This window comes from Urtica dioica, chromosome 8 (genome assembly GCF_054948205.1).
Source record: "Urtica dioica subsp. dioica isolate 48M chromosome 8, U.dioica_male_clone48M_v1_H2, whole genome shotgun sequence".
NCBI classification, from domain to species: Eukaryota; Viridiplantae; Streptophyta; class Magnoliopsida; order Rosales; family Urticaceae; genus Urtica; species Urtica dioica.
Window position 1 is genome coordinate 929,677 of NC_142763.1, and position 12,883 is coordinate 942,559.

Sequence of the window (12,883 nt, forward strand, 5' to 3'; positions counted from 1 at the left end):
TTTCAAGGCCAAAGCAAGGATTTTAAAGGGAATAAGCAATGCATGTATACAAACATCGACTAAAAGCATTTGACGTCGACTTAGATATCGTTCGTCTATTGAAATCGTTTTTACATAACTAGAATTTATCGAATTAGCCATGTTTATTTGTTTCATTCATCCTACTTACAAATCTAAATGGTTTTGTTAGATTAAATTTAAGATGCGTGTTCTTTGAATTATTTTGTAATTGGTTACAATAACAATCATATTTTTCTTATCGTTTATATTTCACCAAATTCTAGCATTTTATTCTTTAAATTGTCTCTTTTATTTCGTCAATCTCATATACTAAATTAATAATTAGACTAGTCTCTTTATTTGTTCAATACTCTAGTAATAAGGATTACTTTTAATGCGAAACAATGAGAGTTAAAGTAGTATACCAAACCATGAATATATCAATATAAGATTCTCTTATGTTCAAATTTTACTTTATAGGATAAATGGTGTATGTCACGGTTATATGGTAAATAATACACATTGATCATTGGAAATATTTAGTAACTAATAAGATTAAAGTTACATTAATATTGTGCCATGCTTTCACTAATGTATATGTCACATATTTTCACTCTTGATTAAATATGCGTGGCTTAATTTTGTGCCATACAAAATTCTGGACTTTTGCAAATACATGCCCACACCTACAACAAGCTAGCTTTACACACATGAGTTATTCACAATTGAAAAGAGCCAGCTAGCTTCTGATAACCTGATAATTACTTCATCAACTAAAATTTAATTAAACCTTAATTAGAAATATATGCATAATTAATTTTTACTGTTTTCAAATATAAAAAGCTTATCATTATCTCTTATCACTTCAAGCGAATCGATGAGTGCTCCTTCATCGTTTGTTATCGTCACATTTGTAGCATCCAACCCGAATTTCTCACCTATTTCCACAACAAAAATTACACAATTAGCAAAAAGTATAAGTTATCTTCAAAATATAGGCAATAATAAAAATAAATTAATAAAAAAAAAAAAAAAGGTTTCCATATGCAACTGACATTGTTGATTAAAAAAAATAGGCATATATATCACCAACAAAGAAAATTTAAACGATAATTTTTGTTTACGAGACAATGTCATAAATTAATCATTCAAAATTATTCAGGTATCGTTGTAAATTACTGATAAAAATGTTCAACTATTTTTTTTACGGTGATTTGATCATGAGGTCCAATTAAGAAGAAAAAAAAAAAGAGAATTCACCAAAAAATTAAAGTAGCTAGTAGTTAATGTATCAATATCTTTTTCACTTCTTCCAAATTCAACGAGTGAAAAAATAACGTATCTAATATAGCTTAAAAAAAACGTACCTGCAATAAGTTTGAGCTCTTCTAGTGAAGTTGGCAACCTAATAAGCCTTCCGGGTTCTTTGCAACCACTATCTCTTCTCTCCAATGGATGTCCTCTAAATATGCTAACCCTAACGCAAAAGTCCACTAACAATCCTCCGCTTGCCGGTCTATCGTAATTCGACGCGACCACTTCCTCCTCCGCAGCACTCCGGCGCCCTAACGGAGACGAATCGGCCAGCTGGCGGTTTTGGATCATCTCGTTGAGGCTCGTCGAAGAAGACGACAAATGAAAGCCGTTGGATGAAGATCCTCCGGCGGCAATGTTATCCGCGCCGTTCATCACGAGGAGGTTGATCATTTCCTCGTTGTCGTCTTGCATGGCCACGTGGAGCGGAGTTAGGCCGTGGCGGTTCTTCGAGTCGACGTTGAGGCCGTATTTCAGGAGCTCCTTCATCACCGCCACGTCGTTCCTCTTCGCCGCCGTGCAGAGAAGCTCTCCGGCCACGTGGGCGTCGGAGAGCACCGCGAAGTGGTAGAGTATGTTGAATATCGTGTGGTGTTTCGAGGCTATCGCGTTCCATAACGCCGTGTTTCCGTTCATGTCTGAGATTATTTATTTGTGTTTCGTAATTAGGTTAACATTCTCATGAACACCGAAACCCTAGATCTAACCATACAGAAAAGTAGAGTATGTGTCCTTCTAATGAATTTTTTTTTTTACCTCACATGAGATCATAAATCAACATGTATACATATTTCTGAAAATAGTATAGTTTTAAAAAGTGTAAATTTAGGTATTTTTGTACGTACCTTTTAAGTGAACATTACAAGCGTGCTTGAGAAGCACCAAAACACATTCTTCATGCCCTTCGGTTGCAGCTATGTGCTGATTAATAATTTAGGCAACCATAACAAAATAATAAGTAAAAAAAGAAAAGTACAGTCAATTTGATTTATTATAATAATGACCAAGATATTTATACATACCAGAGGAGTTCTTCCTTTGGAGTCTCCGATGTCCGGATCAAGCTTTGCCTTGAGAAGTTCGTCGAGAAGCGCCGCGTTTCCCGAGCTCGCGACGCTCAATAAATTCGCTTCCATGTTAGGATCGCCTTCTTCTTCTCCGTCCTCGACCATCAATTCTCCGATTTTCAAATCTTTAATCTTATGATGCTACATAATAATATTAATAGTCACAAAAATGAATGACACATTCTTTTTAATTTTATTAGTCTCACATGACATGCACATATTTTAACAATTATATGTATATATATATACCTGAAGAAAGTTTTTGAGAATCTGTATGTTATCTTCTTTCTTGGTCTGCATGGCTTCGATTAAAGCGCTAGTTTTGATCCTCAAGAGCTGCGAAAGAGTCTTGGTTCGGTATGTGAACACTTGAGGCCTACAACATAGCGCGCTAACTTCGCCGAAAATGTGGCCCGTGTGAAGAGTCCCGACAACTCGCTCTGCGTTGGTTTCGCAGTCGATTATGTCCACTTCTCCCGAAACTATGATGTACACATCGTCCGGCGCCTCGGTTTGCATTATCACGTCTTCTCTAGGTGGAATGTACTCGGCTTTCATTCGTGCTACCTGAAAAACATTTATGGTTTCGTGTTCTCATTAACTCGGGGAGTATTTATTTATCGATGACCTAATAAATTTCTTTATTTTTAGGGTTTAGGGTTCAGGGTGAAATAGAGAGATTGCCATGTTTGTTGTTTCATTGTTTTAGGGTTTAAGGTTTAGGGTTCGAAGAGACGTACCAGGTGGAGAAGTATTTCTTTAGAGACACCTTTGAAAAGATAAACTCTCTCCACGGTGGGCAAGAACAATTGTTGGCAAATGCTCTTGCAAATCGATTTCGGTAATTGATCGAGCAAGTGTTGTTGGTTCAAACTCTCGGCCTTGAATCTCAAGCACATGTAGGCCAATATTTGCTCTTTTAGCCTCACCGGAAGCCGGTTTCGCGACACGAAGCTTGATGCGGATTCGATGCTGTTCCTCTGTACGGACATTTTTCATACAAACATGTCAATAAAAAATCACTTAAAAATTCTTATTAATAATTTGAGGTTTTACACTATATAATATCAACCACAAATTATCGCATAATCCCAAAAAAAAAAGCTACAAATTTTATAACCAATAAAAAATTTAAGCCTACTTTTCGGTAGTTCAAGAGTTGAAAATAGGACTCACGAATTCCATGGTGCGCCGAGTTCCTTCGACCACTAAGTTCGTCATGTTTCCTATGATGTAAGCGGTGAGGCCGAGGTTCAAGAGCATGTAGAAAATGATGAATATCATTTCGGGGGTATTGACTGCGTGGAGATCACCGTAACCTACGGTGGTCATCGTTGTAATGGACCAATAAATGGCCGAAATGTAGCGGATCCAAATGTTGGTCTCTGGAAAATTAGGAATCGAAGACCCGATCCACGTCTGGCTTTCGTTCGAATATAGAACCGCGAGGAGATAGAATAAGCATCCGGCGCAATGTACCAACACTAGTGTCACCTTTCACAAAAGAAAAACAAAAATAAAAATGAGATACTATAATGAACAACTTATTTCATTTCATGCAACAACATAAAAAAAATCTAACAATTTATAACAATCTCGCTTTCCTAAAAATAATTAAATTGTATACTTACAAATAAGAGCCTGGCACATCGGACCCAGAAGTAGCTAAATCTAATGTCCTTCTCAAGCCTACAATATTATGAGAAGACATATGGGGAGATGCTTATTATTATTGATAAATTTTGTTGGAATATATATGTTACGTACGTGCATGGATATTGTTATGATAAAATTTACGTACCTTGTGAAGAATTGTTTGACTCGCCTAAGTCTCCAAAACCTAAGCATTCCCAAGATATAAAAAGTAACAGGTATCTTTGATCTACTGCCAGTGAATAGCAAATAGAGTGCTTCAAATGGAATTGTTGATGCCACGTCCATTATGAACCATGTTGATAGATACCTATTTTCAAATTAATTAACAAAAAAAACATTTGATTTGTTAGTACATATCACGGGCACAAAACAAAACCCAATATATATATATATATATATATATATATATATATATATATATATATATATATATATATATATATATATATATAAAGTAATAGAAAGAAATTCAGAAACTAGATGTTGATGATACGTAAAAAGACTCAAAGGATAGTATGAGCTAATAAGATACACTGTATGTTAGACTATTTTTTTTTTTTTTTATCATGAGAGAACAACGGAAACCAAAAACAAATCTTAGTATATACTAAAGAATATAGTTCATGTCATGTGGATATGCGCTTGTGAAAAAGTAGATTGTGAAAGTGAATTTCGACAAAAATAAAAAATAAAAAAATGAAAGTGAATGCGTCCTTCTTTTTCACTCTGACAGATATATATATATATATATATATATATATATATATATATATATATATACTACTTGAAGAAAATCGCATAACTCAAATAACCCACGCGAGGATATATATACACATATAATGCACACGTATATAAATTTATGAAAATGACGTGCTCAAGCCTCAAGTTGAACTTTAAAGTGGGGAGTGTTGCGGGTCCCACCTCGCGAGCGATAACACTGCCCGTAAAATAAGGTCTTTTAATTATCAGTCAAAAGTCTAGTTTTTTTTTTTTTTTTTATTAATGTTTATAAAATTTAACACTTACATATTATTGGATATAAGGACAATAATTGAATATGACTATGAAAGTTGTTGTGCCCCATTCACGTAATTAATTGGAGACAGATATGACATTTCTATTAATATTATTTGTTTTTTGGTAAAAATATCTTATCCATTATAATATTTTTTCCCCTTTTTACAATTTACCTCAGCTAGGAATTTTAATATAATATTTCATGTTAATGATTATAAATACAACTATAGCCAATACTAGTTAATATCTAAACTACGTAATGAATTATTTAACACTATCAGATCTATTTTATAGAAGAAAACGATCATATCTTTCTTGGAGATAAGCTGAAATTCATAAAAACGACAATTTGCTGCAGCAAGCTTCGAATATGTTAATCTCACTGTTTTACCTTTATTTATCCAGAAAGTCCCTAATTAATAATAATAAAGAAATAAATAATACTTCCTAACTTTTCCATTAACTATATATATATATATATATATATATATATATGTGTGTGTGTGTGTGTGTGTGAAATTCAGCATATAAAAAGTTTCCAAATTAATTCTCCCATGTACTTTTTAAGAAAATAATTAATCAAGTCCTCGTAATGACGAATTAATTTTTTTCTTTCCAACTTTCAAACCTAGTACATGAAATAAAACAAATTTCATTCCAAAACAGTTTTTATATGAACTCGTCAAATCAACTGATCAAAACCAGTGTATATGTATGTATATACTTGCATACAATTAGTACTAAATTTTTAAAAAAAAAAAAGTAAATTACCTGATGGAAATTCTTCTTTTGTCACAAATAAGTAACTGAGTAGTTGGATCGATAAATGCCAAGAAAAAAGTGATAACGATATCAATAGCGAAAAAGAGATCCACAACACTGTCTGCAATGTAAAGTGGTCTCTTTGGTTGTGAGCGCAGAAACGCCACTTCAAATGGGTAAACCCAAGCTGAATATGCCACCAATACCACCATAAATGTCTCCCAATACCTGCATGAATTAATTCATCATCATAAATTATACATCTATTTAATTCTAACCCAGAAAAAAATATGATACTTCTAATTAATTTCATGAAATTTTCTAGAAAAATTATATATATTATTAAACTAATGATGCAGTTTTGAAATTAATATATCCAATTAATTAGTTATGAGATCTCTTAGTTATTGAGTACGTAATTAGTAACTAATTAGTCAACAAATGCGTTGTCGGTAGAGTGTGTGTGTGTGTGTATATATATATATATATATATATATATATGTGCGTGTGTGTGTAGATCCTGTCCTGTTGATGGAATTCGTCCATTCAAAAAGAGAAAAAATAACGTAATTAGTAACTAATTAGTCAATAAATGCGTTGTCGGTAGAGTGTGTGTGTGTGGATCCTGTGATGGAATTCGTCCATTAAAAAGGAGAAAAAAGAAAAGTACTTTCAAATTCAATGACTGAGATTTGTTCATTTATGATATTCCACTAAATATTTCCTAATTTAATTTTAGAGGTCAGAATAAAAGGAAATGGCCGCTATTCGTTAGTTCTAAGAGCATTTTTAATGGTTTAGCTAAATGTATTGCTTAGTTAGATAGTATTTTTGCCACATAGATTTTTCTAGAGCTAAATAGTTAAGCAACTAGCTTAAATTAGCTAATTTGCTTAGATTTGCTTAGCTAAATCAATAGCCAATATGCAAAACAATGATTAAGCAACTAACTAAACATTTTTGATATTTACAAGCAAATCCCTACAATTCTTAAGTAAGAAACCATTAAAGATGCTCTAAGCTTCGTATAAACCTTCACTACATAGTGGCGTGATTCTTGAAACTGGAATGTATACGCATCAAAATCAAATCATTCTTATTCACATATACAAATTCTATTAGGTACACCATAAGTTTCAACAATATATGACTTTTTTTTTTTGGGTACCACACCGTGTGCATTGTATTATTAAACTGCCACTAATTAAAGTATAAACAAGACTTGGATATAAAATTATATACCGTGTGCAAGTTGATAGAATAATCGACCTTTCATATTTATGAATTTCTTTTGAAATTTCAGACCATGTGTTTAAACTTATACAATAAACCAACTTGGAATTAATAAGCAACCCCATATTCATGGAATCATGTTCATGTAGTCATGCATGGCATGGCATGATATTTGTCGATAATATACAAAATAAATATAGATAACCATATACGTACATATATACATAATATTATTGGTCAAATACGTTTCAGAAGAAGCATGATCTTGGAATCTACAGCCCTATCACTACTCAATTAGTATATATATATATATATATATATATATATATATATATATATTTTTTTTTTTTACTAGGAGAGCCACACACACACACACATATATATATATATATATATATATATATATATATAGAATTACTCAACATTTTCAGAAGAAGCATGATCTTCGAATCTAAAGCCCTATCACTACTCAATTAGTAATTTTTTTTACTAGGAAAGCCGCAAATATATATATATATATATATATATATATATATATATACATAGAATAGAATTATTCAACATTTTCATGTCAATATATGTATGTACGTACCTATATTTGGAGTTCATGGGTGAGATAATCCATCCATTGGAGCGAATCTGAGTTTGGTAGTTGGAGCTCGAAGAATCTCCCAATGGAGGAAGAATCAGCTTTGAGAGGCTACTCAGATCGAGCTGCCCCGACGAGATCTCATCGCTGATATTCATCGCAATCTTTTCTTGTTCATCCTGTTTTTTTTGTAATTTATCAGACCCATCATTCATTTTCCTCGTATTGTTGCTGTTGTTCTCGTCACTTGAGCTACTACTAGTATTTTTGGTGCTCGACTCTTGAGACGACGTCGTTTTGCTGCTGCTATGTTTATTGTACGGACTGCCCATGAAGAAATTATCCATAATATTGAAAACAAGAAGAAGGTAAAGAAGAAGAAGAAGAGGAAAAGAATTTGTTTTTTGTTTTTTGGTGTGTGTGATGAGAGAGAGAGAGAGAGAGAGAGAGAGAGAGAGAGAGAGAATGTGTGAAGGAAAATATATGAGTAGGAAAAGGATCGATTGAGCTAGCACTTGCAATACATTAATTCCATCGATAGATATATGTTGTTTAATTTATGATAAGATTTTATAGACGATGAGGCAAATATTGGTAGGGTCTATATATTTGGCCTATGCCTTTGTTTTTCGTTGGCTTTTTAATTTTTTGTATTTGATAATGTATTGGACCACCATTTGATATAAAGAAGTTGACGTTATACCCTTTCTACATAATTCCAACAACAGCAGCAAAAAAAAAAAAAAAAAAAAAACACCCTTTCTCAAAGGGTTTAACTGCAATTTATTTATGTATTTCAAATAACTGTTGTGAGACTAATTCTACCACCATAATATGCATATGGTAAAAGATATATGAAAAATATGCTATATCGTATAAAGTAAATCAATGCATATAGATCGGAGACAAAGTTGGAATTTTGAACATGTCTAAATAAAATAATATTTCCAAAGAGAAAAAAAGTACAAAATATTAATACCTGTATAAAAATAAATTTGATATTAATAAGTAGACTTGATATTTCCAGCTCAGAAAATTATGTACCACGCATGGATATTAAATTGTATTCACATTTCAGTACATCTATGTATATATATATATATATATATATATATATATATATATATATATGTATACTTCTCCAGATCTCCGAACTTTAAAATAAAATAAATTTCTCACTACATATACTTGTCTAATTAAGTGGGTAATCTAATTATACAAAAATACAAAATTACAAAGGCTTGAACGGAAAATATCCACGTATAGACTAGTCAATGAATAAGGTACACAGTAAAGAAGGGAAGTCTTGAGTTTGACTGTGTGTGGTCATCTATTTTCTTTTCTTATTCGGCTCCTAGTAATTTTTTTCATGTTTTTTTAATAAAGCACTAGGTCTTGACACGTGGCTGGCTGCTGACTTGTATTTTAGTGGCACATTCACATGGGCTGCCAATATGTCTTCCTATCTCCTTCCTTTTTTTTATACTTTTTTTCTTTTCTTTTTCCCTTCACAGTTCACACATGGTAAATAAATCACAGGCGAACAGTAACATAGTCCTTTTTATTTTTTATTTTGTTTTGTGTGTAAAATTGGACTTTGATGTAAAGTCACAAATCACATTTTATTACCTTTTTCTGTCTTCAATATTCATTTGAAAAACATGTAGATGTTTGTACAATTTGTTACTTATACGGGTCTGACTATCTTTGAATTCTCTGTATGTGAAAAAATTTACCTTATTTATGCAGAAAAACTTTGTAATGCTATCATATGTCATTAATATACTTCTTACAATTAATATTTGCGTAAATTTACAATGGTTTAAGGAAAATATAAACTCAATTCGTGATTTTTTCAAAATGCGGAATTTTAGGGTTTATAATAAAATAAAATAGAGGTCAAGCAAATGGTCAAATAGAGGTCAAACCGTCAAGCAATTAGGTTAACTCAATATTTATAGTTTTTGGACTTCGAACCTTAAGCTTATTTTAAGTTTTTTTAACCAATTGAACTTTAAATTAAAAAACGTGTTGTAAGATTCTGAAAATTTACATGCATGCGTAATTTGTAGCTCTTTTTAAGGCGTAAATTGTTCTCTCTTCAGATATACGTCTGAATCCTCTATGTTATTAGAAAATAAACGTCACACAAATTAAATACCATATTACTATTACTAATAATTATTATTAGTTGTTGTATAAACGTACAATGTTTTGCAGTGAAAACCAACTATTAATTAACCCCGATTATAACTATATTGTTTAACCATATTCTGTGAATCACATATTTTATTTCAATACAAAGTTGTCGTTGGTGATTATAAACTATAAAGACAGCGGTTGTTCATTTTGAATATTCTTAGGGAGTAGATCAAAAGGTAATATAAAAAAAAATAACAAAAAGAAGAAGAAGTCGTCAAATAGAGGTTAACATACAATTAGTTTCTTAGTCAAATAAGTCCGAATATATAAATAAAATTGCATTTTGGAAGATGCTTAAAGTTTACATGCATGCGTAGTTGAAAACGGCCTTTTTTTAAAAGTTCATATAAGATTATATGCTTGGTTGATATAGCTATAGTAATTATATATGGACTCCAACTAAAGGCACTATAAAATATATAGTGGTCCATATATATGGATATTATGTATTGCCTACTCTTGTGGTGTGTTCTCAACGTACACCACTAATAACATTGGCCAATTGTGGTGTTTAATCAACCCTATCTCTAAATAATTGTGTCTTTAAATCAATTATTCTTTTCTCCGAAAATATGTTCCATTTCAATAGTTATAAATATATATGGAGCGGAGTTTCTTCTATAAAATTGACGGTGTTGGGAATATTCCCAAGATACGTATACTTTGATTATTCGTGTGTTTCGAAGTCTTTTATGTATGGCTTGTTTTGCAGAAAAAATTCGTTTTCAAAAGATTAAATTCTTACAGGGCACAGTATAGTTAATTAACTAAATCAATATAGAATATTTATAAAATAGCCAACCTTTAATTCATATTACAAAAATCGCCATAAACAATTATAATAAACAAGCATAAAATGATATGTATATATATATATATATATATATATATATATATATATATATATATATATATACCATTCATTAATAAATCATTACGTGATATGTATATATATATATATATATATATATATATAAATAGTCATAAAGGGAGTCTCCAAAAACCAATAAATATTGTGGCTAAAATTCAAAACTTCTCGGGAAAGCGAATTAATTAGCTACCTAGTTCCCCTAACGATCTCGACAAGAACTTCACGGATGTCCAACCCGACTTCTTTTTAGTTTCAATATTTTTTTTTCTTGATAGCTAGTTAACCACGATAAACTATGAAATAATCGGTTAAAATTAATTAATCGTTTGATTAATTTTGATCAAAACGAATGGTTATTAACTTTCCGGTTATTTTTAAATCGATTAAATTAAATTAATTGACCGGTTATTTGTTGATCTCGTTATTACGTTACTACCAGGGATGGCACAAGACATATAGTTTAGGGGGAGCTAGATGAAATTTATTACTTTTTGGAGAGGCATGATATAAATTTTTTGAAAACGATAGTAAAAGCAATTAAAAAAAAAAGTGATGTTTGAGGGGAGTTTAAGCTCCCAAGCCCCAGTTATATCTATCCTTGGTTGAATAAAAGAAACTTAAAAAAAAAATGAGAAATTGCTTAAAACAAATTTCATAACATTTTCCCACTTTTCACCAAAAGACTAATTTTTCCCGAAATGTCACATCTGTGTCAACAATGTTGACATCTTATAGTGAATGACAAATATAGATGTCAACATTGTTGAGATATATGGTGGCATTTTGGGAAAAATTAGCATTTTGGTGGAAAATGTGAAAATGTTATAAAATTGGTGGCAAATTAGATAATTTCTCAAAAAAAATTGTATTACTGTAATACGCCTTTTAAAATCATCATTGAATTATTTAAATTTTATCGATAAGTCAAAATGAAGTGTACTGAAATGAAACTGAGGTCAAACGATGTGCAAATGTAGGACCATCATCTATTAATTTATTGATTGATATTAAGCAGTAGTTCAAAGACGAATTGGACACAAAGCCATGTATGGTTTACACACACACAATAATATTTATATATATTATAATATAATTAGAACGTACATTTTGTCAAGAAGCCATATTACAAGGAAGAGCATATATAGACGACTAAATGGTCCTCTCCGGAAATCATATGAAAAATTGACAAGTCATATAGTATGGTCCACATTCTCATTTAACACGTGTTTTTCTCAAAATCATCTGTTTTTGAAGTAGTTAATTATTTTTTGTACACACAGATACATTATATATGTGTGTGCGTGCGTGTGTGTGTGTGTGTGTGTGTGTGTGTGTGTGTGTGTGTGTGTGTGTGTGTGTGTGTGTGTGTGAAGTTATTGAAGCTATGTAATACTCGTTGCTCAATAAAATATAGTTTTAAGATTTGTGACACAGCTGATTGGCAAACAAAATAAAAGAGCTCTTCATTGACTATATTATTAGAATGTCATAGACTAATTTGTTGCAACTTAGTCAATTTCTTAAATTTTTTTAAAATTTTAGTAAAGTTTTATTTTATTAAGAAAATAGTTTCACTAAATCAAAGTAAATTTAATTAGCTAAAACTAAAATAGTTAATTGAATTTACTTTAACCAGACCGAAATAAATTAAATTAACTAAAACAGTTAATTTAATTTACTTTGGCCTAGTAAACTACTGTCTTAATAAAAATAAAACTTTGACTATTTTTTTAAAAGATGGTGGACTATTAGAATACTGACGTAATTGTCATAATTATTTCAAAAGGTTTTAAATTACGATGAATCTAAAGGAAAATTAGGACGTTGTAATATTTAATGGAAGCAGTGCATTCAAATTCATAAAATATAATTTATTAACTTATAATTCACATATATAGTTTTACTTATAATTAATGGCGTTTTATGCATGCATATCTATACTAGTCTTAATCCCGAAAACTGAAAGAGATCTTGATTAATTTTCGAGATCTGGGACACTTCAACAAGGCTTTACTATCCAAGGAAGGCTAGAATCTAATCTCACGACCCTCTTCGCTGGCGCTCGGGTATTGAAAGCTAATCTCACCACGAGTCTCTTCACTCCTCGGGACGGGAACGAAGCAATTGCCAGTTTTTCTTTTTCTTTTCACAATGCCGTTTGTTGGCTTTTTG

General features: G+C 31.2%; 1 protein-coding gene across 1 annotated transcript; it reads right to left on the reverse strand.

The window, feature by feature from the left end:
• Window positions 1–494: 494 nt before the first annotated feature.
• Window positions 495–8,177, reverse strand: KT2/3 (potassium transport 2/3). Its single transcript, XM_089623068.1, has 11 exons — window positions 7,642–8,177; window positions 5,826–6,044; window positions 4,183–4,344; window positions 4,013–4,070; window positions 3,558–3,875; window positions 3,122–3,361; window positions 2,631–2,948; window positions 2,337–2,522; window positions 2,160–2,235; window positions 1,368–1,952; window positions 495–938 (listed from the first exon to the last, which is right to left on the reverse strand). The coding sequence occupies exons 1-11, from the start codon at window positions 7,983–7,985 to the stop codon at window positions 814–816; spliced, it is 2,631 nt and encodes an 876-aa protein (XP_089479194.1). The 5' UTR covers window positions 7,986–8,177; the 3' UTR covers window positions 495–813.
• Between the last annotated feature and the right edge of the window lie 4,706 nt (window positions 8,178–12,883).